General features: G+C 51.3%; 2 protein-coding genes across 6 annotated transcripts in view; one reads left to right on the top strand and one right to left on the bottom strand.

Moving 5' to 3' along the window:
* AIFM2 (apoptosis inducing factor mitochondria associated 2) overlaps nucleotides 1–21309 on the top strand; it is a 56936-nt gene that overhangs the window by 6010 nt on the left and 29617 nt on the right. For 2 of the 5 annotated variants that reach the window (XM_032608404.1, XM_032608405.1), the window contains exons 2-8: nucleotides 818–1011; nucleotides 1369–1484; nucleotides 2783–2902; nucleotides 3569–3661; nucleotides 5373–5481; nucleotides 6563–6715; nucleotides 7916–8116. In XM_032608404.1, the coding sequence (XP_032464295.1) occupies nucleotides 834–1011; nucleotides 1369–1484; nucleotides 2783–2902; nucleotides 3569–3661; nucleotides 5373–5481; nucleotides 6563–6715; nucleotides 7916–8116 (970 nt within the window). In that variant the 5' untranslated portion in view covers nucleotides 818–833. The other 3 variants (XM_032608401.1, XM_032608403.1, XM_032608402.1) reach the window with 3 other exon arrangements.
* The window catches only part of LOC116741595 (core histone macro-H2A.2), a 54619-nt gene continuing 43728 nt past the window's right edge, over nucleotides 10419–21309 (bottom strand). Inside the window, exons 7-9 of the mRNA XM_032608406.1 lie at nucleotides 20532–20621; nucleotides 13443–13617; nucleotides 10419–11222 (exon numbers count right to left, since the gene is read on the bottom strand). Of these exons, the coding sequence (XP_032464297.1) occupies nucleotides 11057–11222; nucleotides 13443–13617; nucleotides 20532–20621 (431 nt within the window). The 3' untranslated portion in view covers nucleotides 10419–11056. The remainder of the gene's footprint in view (nucleotides 11223–13442; nucleotides 13618–20531; nucleotides 20622–21309) is intronic.

Below are 21309 nucleotides of genomic sequence, written 5' to 3'. Positions count from 1 at the left end.
TACGTCCTCTGTTCCAGGAATGCTCAGGGGACCACCTGCCCACAGCAGGCCCCTCCTCCCCACCGCACTGTCATGGCCTTAGTCCCATCGCATCCTGTTTTGCATGCTGATTGTCATAACTGGCTAAGTGATCTCCTGAGACCCGGGGCTGAAGCTGGTGACGTGTGAGCTGGGTGGAATCTGGTCTCAGTGTTTGCTTACTGGTGTGCTTAAATAATTTTGTTTAGTTCTTTTAATGTGGGCTGTACTTACCAATTCCCCAGAGGTGTACCCACCATTTCTGGTTACTGCGCACCTGCCCGGCTTCCCACAGCTACATGATCCACCTGGCCCTTTGAGTTTGAAACCCTGCCTTTACAAGGGCTGAGACCATATCTGTCTGTCTGTCTCTCTGACCATGGCATCCATAGCACAGAACATGTCAAAGAGCAGGAGGTCCATTAATTTATACTGTTGAGTGAACAAATATATTTACGAGTGAAAAAGAGTGCAAAAACAGTTGTTTAATGTGTGCAAAAACAATAATCATGATTGTAGGTGCACAGAATATCTCTGGAAGGATTCATGTAAACTTGGTAACAGTAGATGCCTTGGAGAAGGGAACTGGGTGGTTGAGGGGATGAGATGGAATTAGGATACTCCTTATTCCTTTGGAATTTAATTCAAATTTTACAAAAAATGGAATTTCATAAAAGATGATTACATACTTTTAAAAGATCAAGTCTTGGCATTTGAGGCCATTCTTGATATGGACCCACCTCTGCCCACCCAGCCCTCGAGCCTCCTGAATCTGATGTGGTCTCTCCTCCTACCCCAGCAGCACCTGGTCCGAGATGGGGTCCCAGGTCTCGATGGACGTGGGAGCCGTGCATGTGGTGATCGTGGGCGGGGGCTTTGGCGGCATCGCGGCCGCCAGCCAACTGCAGGTGCTGAACATCCCCTTCGTGCTGGTGGACATGAAGGACTCCTTCCACCACAACGTGGCAGCCCTCCGGGCCTCCGTGGAGAGTGGTAATGGTCTCTTCTCTGGGGCTTTCTTTGTGACCGTGGTCTTGTCACCACTGTGGATCACAGGGTGGTTTTCTCCCTTTAGGGCAAGGTGCCTAAATTCCACCATTAGACAAATTCTGGGGAATCTTAAGGTCCCTGGCCTTAAGCAGCTACCATACCAAGGCCCCAGAAGTCAGAGCGAGAGCTTCTCCGAGGACCTGGGGCCCAGACTGGTGCTTTAGGGGGTAGTGGGTACCCAGGGGCTGTTTAACCAAGGGGCCCCTGTTGGCATGCAGCTCTGCAAATGTTCTGAGTTATTCTGGCCTCCTGTGAGCAGCCCAGTTTTACACCGTGACCTCCTCTCTGTCCGTTCCCCAGGGTTTGCCAAAAAGACATTCATTTCCTACTCGGTGACCTTCAAGGAAAACTTCCGGCAGGGCCTGGTGGTTGAGATAGACCTGAAGAATCAGACAGTGCTGCTGGAGGACGGCGAGGTGAACCCAGCGGGGGCTGGCCATCCTCAGCTGGCTTCAGGGGGCCCCTGGGATGTGGCTGCTGGTGGGAGGACACCTGGGCCCGTCTCCTTAGGGGCAAGGGCCCCCCGTGCCCTCCTGGTGCCTGGCAGATAGCAGATGCCTCCTGAGCAAAGGCTGGGCCCCAGCAGCCACAGGAGAGCGGTGCAGAGCCTTCCCTGTATGCCGGGCACTGTTTTAAGCCTCACGTGATCTCCTTTAACGCCCACTGTGACCCTGTGAGGGAGGTGGAGTAGCCTCGGTGCACCCAGAGGTTAAGAGGCTTGCCCAAGACCCCACAGCTGGAGAGACTCAGCCAGGATTTGGACCCAGGCAGCTTTGCCCCAGAGCCCTCACTCTGAAAGCCAGGGTCCGAGCCCAGGGACCCCCTCACTGTCTGGAATCAAAGGGTAGGAACCACAATCCCACATCGCCTGGGGGGGGCAGAGGTTTTCTTCCCGAAGTTTGTGTCCCTCAGCCCTGGGGTAAGCACAGTGCCTGTTGTATCCTTGTGGGACCAGAGCTCCGTCAGCAAGCTGCCAGCAGCCCACCCACCATGCTGAGGGTACCCTCCAGCCTGGCCCTCTACTCTAGTCAGAGCTAAGGGGGGACTGTACAAAGGGGCTTCAATTCCTGTCCTCAATGAGTGTGGTTTAGTGTGAATAAATCAAGCTTACTTGAATCAATTTTGAGGCTGTAGAATCTCCAGTTGGCAAGATTACTGAGAACGTCCTTATCCTGTGGCTTTGGGTCCATGAGGGCATCTCAGGCCTCCACGGGAGTAGTGGGGCCTGAATGGGATACAGACCCTCCAGTCCCCCTTCCATCAGAGCAGCTCTGGGTTTGTCAGTTTTATATATTTAGGCTCCAAACAGGATATCCGCTCCCCCCCCACCCCCGCCACTTTGTTTTTGGCCAGGATAAGGGGAAATTTTTTCTAAAATAATGGTAATAATAGGGAGATTCTAAACTAACTCCACACTGGAAGCTGGAATCCTGCTTATTCCCCACGAGCCGTTTCCTGTTGCCTGCTCACCTGCCCCGCTGCTGTGGGGAGCTCTCCCCTCCCGTCCTGTTTCATGGTGGGCGGTCCAGCAGGCGGTAAGCTCTGCCTCCTTGGGTATTTCCTGGGTTCTAGCGCCATCCCTTGGTCTAACCAGTGATGGTTTTGCTCCCCCGCAGGAGGCCTCTCCCCCTTGGTGCTGCTTGCCTGGTGGAGCCTGGGGTTGGATGCAGGAGCCCAGGTCTGCCCTCACCATTCTTTCCCTTGCCCCTCCCAGGCCCTGTCCTTCACATATCTCATCCTGGCCACGGGCAGCACTGGGCTCTTCCCAGGCAAGTTTAACCAGGTGTCCAGCCAGCAGATGGCCATCCAGGCCTATGAGGACATGGTGACGCAGGTGAGCTGCCTGCTGCCTGGCGGCAGGACAGTGAGGGCAGAGCCGGGGGTGGGGGGCCCTGGGAGAGTGGGACAGCTGTGGGGATGGCCGGGGCTGCAGCAAGGAGCCCCCGGGGCTGCAGTGGCGCTGTAGAGATGGAGAGTTACCAGGAAGAGGCTCCTGGGAGGAGACCTTTGGACCTGCTCATGTAGCGATTGGCTCCTGTTTGCACGGGACTTGTGTTTATATTATAGAGCGGGCTTGGATCCGTGCTGTCAGCCACTTCTCGTGGGGATCTGGAGAGGTGGGTGGAATGGGTCTGTCCCCACTGAACAGATGAGGTGTGGGGACCCAGAGAAGGTCCTACAGCTGTGTGACCAAGGCCAGGTCTTTCCCTCTCTGCACAGCTGCTGAGAGGCCTGGGGAACCTCTGGCACAGTCATGAGCAGACGTAAGAGTGGAGGTTAGGAACCTGACCTGGAACTCAGGCAGATCCGGGTCACCTGCAAGCTGGGCAGGTAGTGAGAGTTGAGTGAGAAATGCAGGGAGACACCCAGCAAGAGCACATTTGGACCCTGAACTTGGAAAAGGTTCTCTATGCTCCTTTGGCCAAGGAACCCACTCCCCAGGCGGACCCCGAGGCAGGGCGGATTTGAGGGCGCACCTTAACATTTCCTCCTCCTCCAGGTCCAGTGCGCACAGTCCATCGTGGTGATCGGAGGAGGCTCTGCAGGAGTGGAGATGGCAGCAGAGGTTAAAACAGAGTACCCTGAGAAAGAGGTGGGCCAGTGGCCTTGGCCGTGAACTCTCGGAGGCGGGCTTCTTTTTTTTTTTTTTTTTTTAACATCTTTATTGGGGTATAATTGCTTTACAATAGTGTGTTAGTTTCTGATTTATAACAAAGTGAATCAGCTATTCATATACATGTGCTCCCATGTGTCTTCCCTCTTGCGTCTCCCTCCCTCCCACTCTCCCCCTCCCACCCCTCCAGGGCTTCTTTTTTGTCTGACGAACATCAGAATTTGCTCAGGGCCTGGGAGGGGAGCCCCGTTACCATAAAGTGGGAGCGTGCGTTTCCTGTCTCCTGCTCTCTGCACTGGGGGACCCCCTAAAGTCCCATTCTGCTGGGAATTTTACCTGGAGAGCCAGGGTGCATCCTAGTTCAGTGAAGGGTTCTGCCCTCTGGGCCAACCCGGAGGACCACGCCCTGGGGAGATACATTATGAAAGGTTAACTCCCGTGTCCCCTGCAGTAATGTGGCCTTTGCAATAGAAACGTAGACTTTTGATGACCTCTTTTTGCTAACAACCAGCTTGATCAAAGGCACCCACATCGGTGTCTTGTCTGGAGCAAGCACAGCCTTTTGGTCTTTAAGGGACAGTAGCCCTTGCCCTAGACAGCACGTAGGGGGACCCCGAAGTGTACACCTCACAGCCCATGCTGGGGAAGGACTGGTCAGCACTGCCTCTTTTTAGTGATAAAGGGATGGAGACCCTGCCGGCATCCTGGAGAGAAAGGAAGCAGGCTGTAAAGGCTTAGCCTAGGGCTCAGTGATGATGGGCAGTTATGGGTCCGTGAGGCAAGAGCTTGCCTGCAGCTGATGCCAGATCAGCTTCTGGGAGCCACGTGGAGCCTGTGTCTGGTTCTTTTTCCCTAGGGAAAGGCAGGTTGGTTTTGAAAAGTAAGATAAATATGGGCTAATTTAATTATATGGCTATTCTCTGACAAATTATTGGAAATTATTATGGGTGGTTCATGTAGAAGTTTATTAATTTTGATTTATGGGGTAAGGACTGGTCTGAAGTAGTAAATAACTTAGTATAATTCCCAAATGTTTAAAACTAATAGACAAATAAGAGTAATAGTAGCCACCCTTTATTAAAGAGTCACTATGTGCTGAGTTACGTGCTTTACACTTACTTTCTCGTTTCATCATTACAATATTCCTGAGTAGGACTGTGATCCATCTTACTGGGTCTTCAGGAGGTGACTGAGTGGGTATCTGAGATGGGATTTCAACCCAGGCAGTCTGATTTCAAAGCTCAAGCTTGGAACATCACTGCGGGCTCCCTCGCACTTCACTGCTGACCCAGACAGCAAGTAGACGTGCCTGGAAGCACCAGTTTTAGAACCAGCCTTAATGTAAATGTCAGCCTGATTTACAGTTAGAATGTCGATGGCTTATATATAGACTGTATAAGTGCCCAAGGATGCTTGAAAATAATTTTCCACGTGGCCCTCGGTGAGGTGTGTGTTGTGAAGCATTGGCACGTCGGAAAAAATCCTACCCTGGGAGATGTGGGCTCCAGCCCACTCACCATTAACTGGTTCTAGCAGTGGGCAAAGTACTTCTCTGGGCCCTCCGTTTCCTCACCTGTGAACTGGAAGTTGGGGAGGAGGTGGGAGAGACAGGCTGATGTGTTTTCAAGCCTCTTTGTGTGAGCAGGAGACTCAGTGGCTCCTTCTCTGTCCTGTGGTTGTTTGTCCCCAGGTCACTCTCATTCACTCCCGAATGGCCCTCGCAGACAAGGAGCTCCTGCCCTGTGTCCGGCAGGAAGTGAAGGAGATCCTGCTCCGGAAAGGCGTGCAGCTGCTGCTGAGTATGTGTCAGGCCCCTCCTGCCCTGCCCCTCTCCCTGGCCTGGTGAGACTTGGCTGAGGCTTGGTCCCTGCTCACAGCCTGAGCGTGGCCGCGCTCAACCCCAGGCTCTCTGTGTCCTGAGGTGGGGCTGCAGAGCCTGTTTAGCCTTGTCGTCCAGCTGGAGGTGTGTCCGTCCCCAGGCAGGGCAGAGGCCCCGGTACTTACGGGATTTTCCTGTCATGAAGGCAGCACTGTCCTGGCTGTTGCTTTGGATACAGTACAGGTGGTACCCATTTGTTGAATGGTTTAAAAAGTCATGTAAAAGGGATTTCCCTGACGGTCCAGTGGTTAAGACTCTGTGCTTCCAACGCAGGGGGTGCGAGTTCGATTCCTGGTCAGGGAACTAAGATTCTACATGCTGTGTGGTGAGGCCAAAAAAAAAAAAAAAAAAAAATCATATAAAAGATTTGACCTGAATTATGATATCTCTTTAGTGGAGAGAATAGGTGTTTTGGGTTTGTATTTTGAGGCTGGTGGAGAGCGTGGCTTCTGTCCAGAGCAGAAGGGAAGAGACCTACCCAGCATGTTAGAGTGGGGCTCTCTCCCGGGGGTGTGACCCCCGCCCCCCAGTTCACGGGCCCGACACTCTCACCTTTTGCAGGGCGGGCGAGGTGTCTGCTCTCTGAGAGCCCTCCCGGCTCCTGGGCTCCGCAGAAGTGGCTGTGCAGCCCTCTGCCCGCCTGCACTTCCGGGCAGTGAGGAGAGTGGGCCGGCCCTGGACTTCCCTTGCCTACCCCTGTCGGTGGTGAGCCCAGAGGGCTCATCTTTCCTGGTTAGGAGTGGACATTCAGGGAGGCGTGGTTGAGGTCTTCCTCAAATAGCTTTTCCCAGAACCTCTTGGGAAACTCGGCCTCACTTCCCCAAATTGCTTCTTGGAACTTGCTTTCCATCGGATCCCTTGGGGCCAAATGTCCAGATTGTGCTTCTTGGGGTGGCAGAGCGGACCGGTCTCCAGCCCCCAGGCCAGCCCTGGCTTGGGCCCCCGCCTCGGTGGCGTGCCTGCCCTCTGCCAGCTTCCTGGTCACGGGCCTCCCCTGACAGGTGAACGGGTGAGCAACCTGGAGGCGCTGCCTCTCAACAAGCATCACGATCACATCACGGTGCAGACGGACAAAGGCACGGAGGTGGCCGCCAACCTGGTGATCGCCTGCAGCGGTATCAAGATCAACAGTTTGGCCTACCGCAGCGCGTTTGGTAAGTGGGAGGCCGGGCCGTGACCCCCTCCCCAGGCTGCCTCCTCCCCCTCCAGCCCCCGAGAAGGCCCTGCAGGCCTCTCCCCCGAGGAACTGGCATTCCACCCTCCCACCCCCAGCCCCAGTCTCAACAGCTCATTTGGTCTCTTCAAACCTTAAATTTAGGTTCAGGGCCACTCTTGCTGGGCTTTCCTCAGCTGTGTTGATGATAATTGAGGCCAGGGTGGCCAAAGTGACCAGAATCTTCCAAAATCGGATCCCCACCCCCTAGTGGTGAGAGATGGAACAGGTTTCAGAAGGAAGAAAAAGATCTATTTTTCTGTTACTTTCCTTGGAACACCAATGCAGAGGAAATTCCAGGGTCAGGCCTTTCTCTGTTCACAGGTGTGCTGCTCTCCCCAAACCCTGACCCAGACGTTTGCCACTTGAGCTTGGAAACGATCATGGGGAGAGGGGGGTCATGAGGCCTCCGTTTGTAAAGCTGAATATTGACCTATTGAGCTAACTGGAGGTGGGGGGAGCTGGACCCATGGCTCCATCTGTGAGCTGGAGGCTCAGTGGCTCCTTCTCAGGCCCCGAGGTGGCCATGTCCCCAGGTCCCCATCATTTACTCCCAGATACCTTTCCTGGACAAGAAGCTCCTGCTGTGTGTCTAGTAGGAAAGAATTATCCAATCCCAGAAGGAAGCTAGTCCAGGCCATGTGTGGGGCTGGGATCGAGGGCTTATAATATACAAAGATCCCAGGACTTAACACCTAATGGTCCTAATGGTATGTTTTCAAAGGTAAATTCTTTTAAGTCCCTTAAAAAGAAAAGTTTATCATCTATTAAAGCCCTGCATTTATTTAAAAAAATCTGATCCACATTCAAAAGGAAATCCAAGACTGGGCTAGGTTGTAACTTAATCATCAAAAGTGAATCATTGTTAATCGTGGTAACTTACAAAGAGTCATGTGTGTTATATGAAATGACACTTGCTGGTCTTTCTGACCAGTTTCCACCCCAAAATAGTAACCTCGCCTTTGCAGGAAGAGTTCTGAGGGGGGACTTCAGGTAGAAGTAAACCAGACAGGAGGTTTGCCTCTTGAGGATGTGCCTTCGGAGGGTAGCTGGACTGGCACCACAGCCCATCTTCACTGTGTTCCGGTGGCCACTTCTTGGGGCAGCTCAGGATCTTGGTTTCAGGCTGGTTTTCTCGCAGGTGATCAGATGGCCAGCGACGGCGCTCTGAGAGTGAACGAGTACCTCCAGGTGGAGGGCTACAGCCACATCTACGCCATCGGTGACTGCGCCGATGTGAGGGAGCCCAAGATGGCCTATCACGCCAGCCTCCACGCCAGTGTCGCCGTGGCCAACATTGTCAACTCCATGAAACAGAGGCCCCTCAAAGCCTACAAGCCAGGTCAGGAAGCTCCCCACGCGGCACAGTTTTAAGAGAGTCAGGGTTAGAAACGGTGAAGCCTTTGTGGGCTTTACAATGCCTGACCGCTAGAACACACTCTCAAAGCTGGGGACAGAAACCTCGCCCAGAGCTCTAGGAAAGTATGTCAGGGACTTGCGCACGTTCCTGAAGGCCTTACGCGTTTCCCTGCCCTGACACTGAAGGCCCCGGGAAGGGTCTGTGCCCTGGGAGTTGCAGGCCTATGGATGGTGAGCAGGATTCTAGTTTAGCGCACGGCTCTGCTTCACAGGTTCGCTGACGTTCCTCCTGGCCATGGGGAGAAATGACGGCGTGGGCCAGATCAGTGGCTTCTACGTGGGGCGGCTCATGGTTCGGCTGGCCAAGAGCCGGGACCTGTTGGTCTCCACGAGCTGGAAAACCATGCGGCAGTTCTCCACCCTGATGGGGAGGCTGGGTGGGAGATAGGTACTGTCACCGCCCGGCGATCAGATTTCTTGACAAATGGTACCCGCTTGACAAATGCCAAAGGGCAAAAGCTCTTTTCCTGGAGTAAGATGTCGGTGATGTACTGACCAGAAACACAACTTAGACAAAACCAAAAACTGGGAGAGAGAGAGAGGGATATTGGTGTTAAAAGAAAAAGACACCCTTAAAGGAGTCTTTCTGTTTCAAAGGTCTGCTGGCTGAATGGTTCACTTGGTCCTGGGGAGGGCACAGCCCACCTTCTCTACCCCAGCCTCCTCTTGGGTGTGTGTGTGTGTGTGTGTGTGTGTGTGTGTGTGCGTGTGTGTGTGTGCACGCATGCGCACGTGCACATGGTGTGTGGCATTCAGAGCTCTCAGAGTATGGGCGAGAGCTCAGTATCCTGGTGGCAGGAAGGGTCTCCCTGTCTGTAAGGGCAGGAAGGAGGGCCTGCACAAGGAGACCAGCTAAGGAAGGGGGACTGGGGTGTAGAGATGGCCTACATCCCAACCTCTCCCATCACATTAGGAGGTGGGGAAGCCTATAACGTCCTGCAACACTCAGGTTGTTAATAGGAGCTTAATTTTAAACCGTTAGTCTCTACCGTCTTTAATCTTCATGAATCTTTCTATATTTCTATTTTTAGATCCTGATTATATACCATAGGTTGTATTTAAAAAGCATTAGGTAAAATTTCCCTCCTGGTGAGTCCATCCTAATGGAGAGTGAGTTTTTTTATAAAGCTAACAGGTTAAGACAGAAACCTGGCCTGCCAGCTGCTGGGTGTGTTTAAAGAAAGACAGCCAAGCTAGCGTGACCGTCGGGTGGGTCGCCATCCTGCTAACATTCAGGGAGCATAGCGGGTTTCAGTAGGTGAACCCCTGCATGCTTCCAGGCTACTGTCTTAGGCAAATTTGTAAGTGACAAAACTCCAGCCAATGCTGGGGCAGGGGTACCCTGTGGGAACCTTTGTAGTTCTGTGCTTCTTGTTTCTTAGTCATCCCCAATGTCACTTATCTGGAGGTGTAGCCATGTGGCAATAATGCCTGCCACCAATTATGTTAAGGTATAAAAATGACTCCTCTGTTTGGGAGAGGACTTCTAATCAGGATAAACCTGTTTTGGACCACATAGGCAAGATCCCTAAGGCAGAAGTTGTTGATGAGTTCATCTGAATAAATTCAGGTCCTGCCCCAGCCCACCCTACCCCTCCCTGCCGACTTTTTTTTTTTTTTTTGCAGTATGCAGGCCTCTCACTGTTGTGGCCTCTCTCGTTGCGGAGCACAGGCTCCGGACGCGCAGGCTCAGCGGCCATGGCTCACGGGCCCAGCCGCTCCGCGGCATGTGGGATCTTCCCAGACCGGGGCACGAACCCATGTCCCCTGTATCGGCAGGCGGACTCTCAACCACTGCGCCACCAGGGAAGCCCCCTGCCCACTTTTAATGGTAACCTCTGGGTACTTGGCTGGAATTCTTAGGATACCACCCTCACGAGGGTTCTTGGTCTGTCCTGTCTGGGCTGTGGCCCAGGTCTGTTCCATTTTGTTGCCCAGGCCCTAAGTGAGGACTGTGCCTTTGTCCCAAAGGATGGCCACCCCAGGGAGGCTTCACCCAGTCCTCCATTCCCGTGGACCACAGCCAACCAGGCTCCCCTTCTGGAAGTGGGACCTGTTGCATGAGAAACACAAGCCATTCCGTGCCGTCTGACCTGGGGCCTAGCATGGTGGGAGTCTCAGCTCCATAGTGATAGGCCTGGTTCTATTTATAACATTCTTAAGTTTCCACCCATAGGGACACAGTTCTCCAGACTGAGCAAGATGTTACAATAAAGAGTATGTTGTAAGAAAGACACTGGAATCTTTTATTTTTTTTCCTTTCATTTTCTTTTTCTTTAAAAAAAAACAAAACAAAACAAAAGCTGAAGCAAAATCTTTCTAGGAGTAGTTACAGATATTATAGGGGTAAGGGTAGGGGCACTAAACAGAAAGAAAAGCACCGAGTAAGATGCCTTTCTAATTTTCTTCTCTCCATCACTGAATACAGACAGCCAACAAAGCCCAAGTCACTTCTTTGCCCTCTTCCCTTGCAAAAAAGGAGAAACAGAAGATTTTAAGAATTTTGAAAGGATTTTGTGTATGTGAGTGTGTAAAAGTCAATGCTATAAATCTAAAACGAAGTCTGTTTTTTTAAAAAAGTTCTAAAACAACAGGAAGAAAACACATGGAAAGAAACCCCTGGTGGAGACCTGGTTAATTACAGACTGAGGCTCTTTTTAACGAGAATATAAATGCAGAGGGGCTCTTCCTGTGGCAGGACCTGCTCCCGCAGCCTCTTCCACCCACTTCCCTTTCAGCTGCCCTCCGCTCCCCTGCCGTCACCCTTCCTCTCTCCTTTTAAAGATTAAAACCCCGCTCCTGTGACTTTGATCCTCCTGATTCCGGATGGTGAACGCGGTGGCCACCAGTGGGTGCGGGGCGGCTACTTGGCATCAAGCTTGGCCATCTCCTGCACATAGATGCCGATGCTCTCGCTGTCGAAGAGCAGGAAGTAGACGTTCTTCAGTGAGGATGCACTCGAGTCGTCGAAGTGGGCCGAGATGGCTTTGAGGGTCACCTGGGCTGCCGTCTGTTTGGGGAAGCAGTTTCTGTGCCAAAGGAAGAGAAGAGCTGATGTCACTTTGGTCCTGGGGCCCATGGAGTAACTCTGCCCTCAGCCCGGGGTAGGGGCAATGTGGTTCCTTCTCATCTTGGCACCAGGTCCTTGTTCCTATCTCTCGGGGTCTCACCGTGTGCAGGCTGGTCCACGCATGATCCCCTTTCACCTCAGAAGAGGGACAGCCCAGGAGGGGGACAGACAGGGCACACTGTCCCCACTTCACATATGCCACACTGGCTCAGAGTGGCACAATGGTTTTAGGGCTGGCTGGTGAGCGGTGGCCTGTGTTTGAATCTATGTGGCCTGACTCCAGTCCAGCTGAGCTTTAAAAACTACCAACTCAGCTAACACAACATTGTTAATCAACTATACTCCAATATAAAATAAAAGTTGAAAACAAACAAACAAACAAAACCCTACCAACTCAGCATTTTAAAAAGCCAATATAGGGCTCCCCTGGTGGCGCAGTGGTTGAGAGTCCGCCTGCCTATGCAGGGGACATGGGTTCGTGCCCCGGTCTGGAAAGATCCCACATGCCGCGGAGCGGCTGGGCCCGTGAGCCATGGCTGCTGAGGCTGCGCGTCCGGAGCCTGTGCTCCGCAACGGAGAGGCCACAGCAGTGAGAGGCCCGCATACCGCAAAAAGGAAGGAAAAAGAAAAAAAGCCAATATAGGGAATTCCCTGGCGTTCCAGTGGTTAGGACTGCATACTTTCACTGCCGAGGGCGTGGGTTCAATCCCTGGTCAGGGAACTAAGATCCCATAAGCCTCGCAGCACGGCAAAAAAAAAAAGGCATTTTATTAGTTTCCTCAAAACTGGTTTACATGCTGAACAGATTGTTTATTAAAGGGCAATAATGTATGCTCAAAAGTACGTCTTCATTAATTCCTGTTTCATGCATTTCGTGTTCCTCTCGCTAACCTGTGTGGACGTGCCAGTGTAATTTGAGCAGTGACGATTCTGGGCAGGGCCCCAAAAGCCCCAGGATGCCATGGTGGAGCTGTGCGCCAGGGACGCAGCCATTGTGACACCCCTGGCCATTTGGGGTCAGCCACCAAGCCCCTTGGGCGGGTCCAGGATTGGCCTGCCTAATAAGAATTCTTCTCACTCAGCTGCCCCGTCCCAAGCCCAGAACATCTCGGCATGTGGGCCCAGCTATGCAAAGAATGCAACCCACAGTGCCTCCGGGCCAGGCTGTGGAGACCCAGCGCTGCCTGCTCAGGTTGAGATAGGATTACGGCAGGAAGCTAGGCCTCATTCCTTCCTTCTTCGCCTTCCTGTGACTCGGCTGTAACAGAATGTCTTCAGAGTGTAAATCATATCTGTGCTACAGAGGGGCTTCTCAGGAGAAAGGGTGTTCAAAATTAAAGCAATAAACTCACGTTGGCTTGTGAGCGTGAGGGGAGAGGCCCTGCTACACGTGAGGGCAGACAGCCTCATTATTTACCTGAAATACTGCTCCCATGCCCAGTCGGGGTCTGTGGCAATTAGAGCAATCATTTCTCCAACCCCTAAAAGCAAGCCCTTGCTGAGAGCCTTTCACTTCTCCAGCCTCAGCCTCGAGGCTCTCCCAGCCCCAGAGCAGCACCGGAATCCCCTGGGGATTCTGCGATTGGCATCCTAACCCCGTGGGCTCTCTGCTGCTGGTCTGTGGACCACACTTGGAGGAGCAAGTGCCTTTGAGCCTGGTGTTTCGGATCCAGTGCTCTAGACTGGGATAGCTGGCAGGAACGTGGCTCTCGGAAGGCTCTCAGAAGAGAACTCCTGCCCCCTGCTCCTCCCAGAATGGCTTTCTCCCTGCATTTTTTTTTTTTTTTGCGGTACGCGGGCCTCTCACTGCTGTGGCCTCTCCCGCTGCGGAGCACAGGCTCCGGACGCACAGGCTCAGCGGCCATGGCTCACGGGCCAGCCGCTCCGCGGCATGTGGATCTTCCCGGACCGGGCACGAACCCGTGTCTCCTGCATCAGCAGGCGGACTCTCAACCACTGCACCACCAGGAAGCCCTCACCCTGCATTTTGAAGGATGGAAACTGCGTCTCTTGCTCTTTCGCCTGGTCAACGTGCTTGCCTGTGCTGGCAGCCCTTGGTCACGTCCTCTGGGATGGCCAGACTGGATGTGACCAAGTCGGGGAGCAGCTGGTCCCCAGCGAGAAGGCTGGACAAGTGGACCCAGCACCCTTGCCACCCCTCTGGAGGAGAACATCTTACCTGCCGCTGGGGAAGGGTGGGAATGCCACCGACTTCAGCTTCTTGTCCTCTGCTGCTGACAGGCAGTTTTTGATGGTCTCTTCAAGCTGTTCTTCACATTTGTCGGAGCCCCACTGAGGGATGTGACAGTGGATGACGAATTTGGCTGCAAGTCCGCTGGACTGGCTGACGGCGGCTGGGACACGACAGAGAAATGCCGCAGGTTATTTCCTACGTCTTCACCTTAAGCCAGGGGGTTAGGCTCAATCGCCTGTGTCCCTCTTAGGAGAGTAGGAGCCATATCAGAATTGCTTTTGACACTTGGCACAAGCTTTGGGTAAACACACTGAAAGCTGATGTGACAGCATGTCACACACTCTCACATGGTCTGCCTCCTGGCCACAGGTTAGGTGACTCCTAATCAAAGGTACACAGTGGAATCGTCTCTGATCCCTGGAAATTGTGAATGTTTCCTTACATGGCAAAAGTGTCTTTGCTGGTGTGATTAAGTGAAGGATTGTGAGATGAGAAGTTTACCCTGGACTCTCCAGTTGAGCCCTAAGTGTAATCATACACGTCCTAATAAGAGGGAGGCAGGGAAGTCAAAGGTAGGAGAAGGCACTGTGATGAAGGAACAGGGGTTGGAGTGATGCGTCCAGGAGCCAAGGAATGCAGGAGCCTAGAAGCCGGAACAGGCAAGGGACGGCTGCTCTGAGAAGGAACCAGCCCTGCCAGCACCTCGATTTTGGCTTCTTAAGACTCGTTGTGGGGAATTCCCTAGCGGTCCAGTGGTTAGGACTGCGCCGAGGGCGTGGGTTCAATCCCTGGTCGGGGAACTAAGGTCCTGCAAGCTGCACAGCGTGGCCAAAACAAACAGACAAGAAAACTGCCTAAAAAAATAAAGGTTATAAAAAAAAAGACTCATTGTGGACTTCTGACTCCAGAACGCTAAGACAGTACACTTGTGTTGTTTGTTGCTACCAAGTTTGTGCTAATTTGTTAGAGCAGCAATTGGAAACCAATGCAACGGCTTTTTAAAAATGGACAAGCCCTCCCCTCTTGCCCCGTCTGAGATCCTGACTTGGTAGGTCTGATGCAGGCCTTGCGCTTGGTGATTTGAGGACCCTCCATAAATTTAGAACCGATCTACTGGGTTGTACGCATCCTCAGACAGGGACTGCCCTTTCGATCATCTCTATATACCTGAGGAGCCTACAGGGAGCAAGTGTTCACAGCGGGTTGTGAAATTGGATTATGCCTGCCTTGTCTCATAATTTCAGTTCATACTCCCTACTTTTATTTTTCACCCCACCCCCAAACCTATTTCCCATCAGTGACAGAGCTGATAACGAGGAACACCCAGGAAGTCCCTGTGGCCGTTGATCCCTGGAGAAGGGGCTGGGCCTGATCCACTGGCCACTCTGACCCCACATGCTGCTTGCCCCTAAGCTGCCCACCTTGTGGAGCTGGGGCTCTGTGTCACTCAAGGAGCCGGGTGTAGCAAAGGTCCCCAACCCTCCCCCAGTGGCCAGGCTCTGGGAGCCTGGGGGAGTTCAGGCAGGCTGTGGCCGCTATGGGCTGTGTTTGTAACAAATGTGTGTGTGTCTGTTTTAGGGCAGTGTGTGGGGTTGGTTTGAAAGACTTATTTGAAATACATGATGCCCGCCCAGCATGTGAGCCGTGTTTCCTAGCGACGCCCACAGTGCTGGAGAGGCTGTGACTGCACATGCCAGGGCTGGTGGAGACAGATGCAGGGGGCGTCCCCCGCCTGTCAGCTACGGCTGTGAACGCCTCGCCTTCCCAGTGCCCAGCTGGCGCCAACCATCTGATTAGTGAATGAGTGAGTGAAGGAATCAGTCAATATAAATACTGAGGAGGCAGTGGGCATGACTGGTTGACTCTATGACCTTGTACATTTGCACACCAGAAACGGAACGTCCCTGTCGGCCTTGTAGTCCAAGGGAACCCAGTATCCTGGGGATGGGCCCTTCCTGCTTGGGGCAAATTCCCTGAGGCCCTTACTGCTCTCATGTGCTGGAGAGATTCCAGCTCTTTACACACCGGGTAATGATCATGTTACCAGCTGAATGGTATTCTTTTTTTTTTTTTTTTTAACATTTATTTGTTTATTTGGCTGTGCCGGGTCTTAGTTGTGGCACGTGGGATCTAGTTCCCTGACCAGGGATCGAACCCGGACCCCATGCATTGGGAGTGTGGAGTCCTACCTACTGGACCACCAGGGAAGCCCTTGAATGGTATTCTTTTTAATGTTAAAGTCAGTTTATTTTTTTAAATAAATTTATTTATTTTATTTTTGGCTGCATTGGGTCTTTGTTGCTGCGCGTGGGCTTTCTCTAGTTGCGGTGAGCAGGGGCTACTCTTCCTTGCCGTGCGCAGGCCTCTCATTGAAGTGGCTTCTCTTGTTGCAGAGCACGGGCTCTAGGCGCATGGGCTTCAGGAGTTGTGGCACGCGGGCTCAGTAGCTGTGGCTCACGGGCTCTAGAGGGCAGGCTCAGTCGTTGTGGCGCATGGGCTTAGTTGCTTCGTGGCACGTGGGATCTTCCTGGACCAGGGCTTGAACCCGTGTCCCTTGTATTGGCAGGCAGATTCTTAAGCACTGCGCCACCAGGGAAGCCCTAAAGTCATTTAAAATAAGAGGAATATACCACTAACGGCAATGTTAAGTCAAACATTTAATCAGGAAAAAAATGGCATGCCTTCTCATCCTTCTGACGCCCGCTATTTACACTAGATTTTGAGGGTAGTCCATGATAGCACGTCAGCCTAAAACAAAGTATTTCCATGGCAACTGGAAATGGAAACATTGGCTTGTAGTTGTAAGAATTTATAGTGTTCTTTACAGGTGCCAAGGTCAAGGTCAAGTGATCTCGGGGCTTGGGACACTGATATTTGGTAGAAGCATCTGCTAATACTCTTTATGTGATGTGATGTCACCTGGTGAGGACCATGCTCTGAGGATGGCAGTGCAGCTGCAAAGGGCCTCCAGAACCTTTCCTCAGGCGAGCCCACCTTCTCAGGGTCACCACAGCGAAGGGGACTGCAGGGTGGCCCCTTGTCTGGCTGGGAAGCCGCTGCTGCTAATCCTTGGTCTCCGCGACACTGTGCTTTTCCTCCTGTCTCAGGTTCCTGCAACAGCCCCTCTTCCCCCTGCCCGCCGAGGTCCGGTGCTCTTCTCTTTGCTGCCCGACGTGCTTGGCCCTGTCTTTTAAACAGCCATCTGCAAACCATTTTTGTCCTCAGTTTTCACCAGCTGCTTACCAGTGACATTGCTGGTGCCCCAGGTCCAACCTGTGCCCAAGAAAATCATCATTTGCTCCCGAAGCCTGATTCCCCTTTCTCCATCTCTGTCGCCGGCACCACCTGTCGGTTTCCTCTGACTTGTCTCATTCCAGGCCCATCTGCTTCATTTCTACCGCCACCTCCCACCCCTGTCCCATCCACCTTCCTGGCTGGAATCAGGATGCATTTTACAATGGCTGTGGGCTTGGACTGAGATGAGTTCTTCCAGAGGGAAGTTGCATTTACTTCTATGTCACCTGGGGACCCTACCATACCCAGGTCATGTCCCACTAACTTTCCTGATTGAAGTTTTTGGGCCGCAGTGGATTCGGCTGCAAAATCCACAGGAGTACCAGCTTTGTGGTTCAAGTTCCCTAGTGAGGTTTTTTTGTCCCCCCTCTGTCCACCCAATGCCAGGTCAAGACAGGTACTTGGGGCTTCCCTGGTGCACAGTGGGTTAAGAATCCACCTGCCAATGCAGGGGACATGGGTTCAAGCCCTGGTCCAGGAAGATCCCACATGCCACGGAGCAACTAAGCCCGTGTGCCACAGCTACTGAGCCTGCGCTCTAGAGCATGCGAGCCACAACTACTGAAGCCCGCGTTCCTAGAGCCCATGCTCTGCAACAAGAGAAGCCACCGCGGTGAGAAGCCTGCGCACAGCAAGGAAGAGTAGCCCCTGCTCGCCGCAACTAGAGAAAGCCTGCGCCCAGCAATGAAGACCTAACACAGCCAAAAATAAGTAAATAAATTTATTAAGAAAAAAAAAAAGGTACTTGCTGCCCTTGCTGCGTGGTGGTTCATGTCTTGCTAGCTCTTAAACTGAATGTGTCCTGGCTTTGTGTGGGGTCTCCTACTGGACACTCCATCTTGGAAATTTATTCTTTCTTACAATAAGGGCATATCTTACAACGGATGGTGTTTTGAAATTAAATGAAATATGGTGTTAGACCCTGATGAACTGTCTCCCCTGTTTACAGATTCACCCTCACAATCCCTTCTTCCCAGGGAGCTACCACTGTTTGGCCCAGGGCCATGGATACTTAGAGCTGACAGATATGCCCCGATTTCTTAGCTCCTGCCTTGTTTTCCTACAGCCCTCTCCTTCCTTCTGGATTCACTTCTGTTTCTCCCAGTGAGGCCTCTGTGGTCCTTTCAGCAAGAGTCTGAGGGCTTCCGACTCTCAATTTTTGCATGTCTGTAATTCTGCATCTTTCATCCTCCCTGTTGAATAATAACAAAGTAATACATGGACTTCTTAGTTGACAGTTTTTCCCCTCGGTGCTTTGAAGATACTTCTTTTCTGTCTCCAAGCATCCTTTGTTGCTGACGAGAAGTCGGCTGTCAGGAGAAACCATTTTTACAAACACTCTGCCTTTCGTCGGGTTGGCTTTTCAGGTTTCTCTTGATTTTTCAACTTTACAGACGTCACCACGATGGGCCAGTTTTGTTTGGTGTTTTGGGGGTTTGGTTTTGGTTTAGCCACACCGCGTGGCTTTCAGGATCTTGCTCAGGGATTGGGCTCGAGTCCTCAGCAGTGACAGCGTGGGAGTCCTAACCACTGGACTGCCAGGGGAATCCTGATGGCCAGGATTTGGATTTATTTTGATTTCATATACTCAGTGTTTTCACCTGAGGACTCTGTGGGTTTCATTCTGGAAAGTTCTCAGCCAGGATCTGTTTTGTTTGTTTCTAAACTGAGGGATGGTCGATTTACAACATGTTAGTTTCTGGTGCGTAACGTAGTGCTTCAAAATTTGTATCGGTTGCGCTTCATTTAAAGTTATTATAAAATATTGGCTACGTTGGCTGTATTCCCTGTGTTGTACAATATATCCTTGTAGCTTATTTATTTTCACACATAGTAGTTTGTATCTCTTCATCTTTTCACATATTGCCTCTCTACTCCTATTTTCTGCCTCTGGAACTGTTTAGAAGCGTGTTGGAGGCTGTCACTCTATGTAGAGAAGCTATTTTTCTCTCCTTCCCACCCCATCAGGCAGTTTGCAAGACCCCCGCAGTTAGGATCCTGTCCTACAAGGATGATTCAGGGCTCTGTCTCATGGTCATATAAGGGAGGCGGTAGATCCAGACACTGAGCCAGTGGGCCATGTGGCCCTGGGCCTGGGCGAGGGGCTCTCTGCTCCTTCTGCTACTCTAGAAAACAGAGTTCACACGAGCCATAGCCCTGGGTGGCGGTCAGAGCCTTGGCTTCCTGTAAGAGCTTGGGAGTTGCATCCAGCCCTTGCTTTGAGCAGCGAGCCTGGCTCTGGTCCCCTCCAAGCATGCAGAGCCATCAGCAGGTAAGAGTTGACCTCCTGATGGCTCTGCATGTTACCAGACCTGGAGCCCAGCTCGCAGCTTCCACGTCCCCCTGCTGCTGCTGCCTGCAGCTCTTCTCTGTCCACATGGATGTTATTTATTTTGCCACGCCGTGCGGCACATGGGATTTTAGTTCCTTGACCCAGGACCGAACCCGTGCTCCCTGCATTGGGAGTGTAGAATCTTAACCACTGGACTGCCAGGGAAGTCCTGGATATTTATTTTATATTTCAGTGTGGCTCTGTCTTAAAATTTTAGAAAGGAAATTCTGTCTGTCATCGTATGGGGAGTGGTATGTGCAGACTGTAAAGTGCGGACTCATGTTCTGTCTTGACCGGAAGCCCCATTACTTTTCTAACTATCAAATCTGATCATCACATTCCCCAGCTCCTACTCTCATCTGTATAGGGTCAAATCCAGACCCTTAGCACAGCCCAAGGGCAAGGCTCATCTCTGGCCGCTATTCCTCTCTTTCTCCCTGCTGCTCCTGACTGAGCCTTCTCACACACAGGTCTTGTATCCTCCCTGGCGCCTCCCCAACTCCCCCAAGCAGAGAGCATGGCTCCCTCTCTGTGCCCCACTTGTGTGTTTGTTTCTCCTCCTCGACTGTCCAGTGCTTGAGGGCAGGAATGGGTTTTATTTGTCTTTGGAGCCCCAGCACCAGGGCAGCACTTGGCACTGACTAGATGGTCCCTGGAGGTGGGTGGGGACATCGATCTGAAGTTGGGCCCGCCTGTCAAAAAATTACCCCATATTCTTGAAAATAAGCGTTCAAACAAAAACCTGTGCACAAATGTTCAGAGCAGCTCTATTCACAAGAGCCAAAGGTGGAAACAACCCAAATGATGAATGGATAAACAAATGGAATAGTATTCAGTCATAGAAAGGAATGAAGTGCTGATACACGGTACAACATGGATGAACCTTGAAAACATTTAAGTGAAAGAAGCCAGACACAGGAGAATCACATATTTATACGATTCCACTTACATGAAACATCCAGAAGAGGCAAATCCATCAAAACAGAAGGCGGACTGGTGGTTGCCAGGGGTTGGGGAGGGACGATGTGACTACTTGATGGGTGTGGGGTTTCCACAGAAGGTGATAAAAAGTTCTGGGACTAGATAGTGGTGATGGAGAACAGCACTGAGTGTACTCAATGCCATCCACATTGTACAATGTTTGAAGGTTACAATGGTAAATTTTGTCATGTGTATTTTTCACACACACACAAAGTTGCCCAATTGCTCTAGACCATTTTGGGTGAGCTGGGATGCAAATTGGCTTGAACTATCCAGACACTTTATAGTCCCCAAAGTGTATGAAATGATCTATGCAGGCCTGCTCAAATTATCTGAGAGATGCTAAAATAGCTTCTTGATTGGTTATGGCGTCTTTTGCTCTGCAAACTGAATGTGCGTGAAGCATGTCATGCTGGAGGGGAAGGTGGTGAGGCTATGCAGGGAACATGGCCTGATTCCACACTTACCTTCAGCTACTTCCAAAGGGCCCTGGGACTTGCGAAGCTCCTTTACTGTTTCCAAGAACTCTTTACCCCCAGCCTTTTCCAAGGCCTTACCTGTGAAGGAAACAATGGAAATCCATTGTGGTTGCTCTTTTCAGTCATTAATTACACTGACAGAGTTTTACTAGGTCTTAAAACAATTGCTGAGAAAGTAGGAATCAAACTTTGCAATTGAAATCCTGTTTACCAGTGGGTCACTGGTGACAGGGGTCCCTGGGCTTCTGTCCAGTGGGACTTAGATTTTAGCAAACTCTTTAGTTTTAAAGAATTATTTAATATTTTATTTTATTTTATATTGCTTCTAATGTATCATAGGAGTTACTTCCCCAAAATGTTAATCACAGCTGGATTGATATTGCTAGTATCTGATACTAGCAATACTAGTATCAGATAAAATAGACTTTCAAATAAAGACTGTCACAAGAGATAAGGAGGGACACTACATAATGATCAAAGGATCAATCCAAGAAGAAGATATAACAATTATAAATGTTTATGCACCCAACATAGGAGCACCTCAATACATAAGGCAAATGCTAACAACCATGAAAGGAGAAATCAACAGTAACACAGTAATAGTAGGGGACTTTAACACCCCACTTATACCAATGTACAGAGCATCCAAACAGAAAATAAATAAACACAAGCTTTAAATGACACAACAGACCAGATAGATTTAATTGATATTTATAGGACATTCCACCCAAAAGTGACAGAATACACTGTCTTCTCAAGTGCACAT

Source organism: Phocoena sinus, chromosome 16 (genome assembly GCF_008692025.1).
Source record: "Phocoena sinus isolate mPhoSin1 chromosome 16, mPhoSin1.pri, whole genome shotgun sequence".
Taxonomy (NCBI): domain Eukaryota; kingdom Metazoa; phylum Chordata; class Mammalia; order Artiodactyla; family Phocoenidae; genus Phocoena; species Phocoena sinus.
The sequence above is the reverse complement of the archived record's forward strand: the minus strand, read 5'-3'. Positions and strand labels throughout refer to the sequence as shown.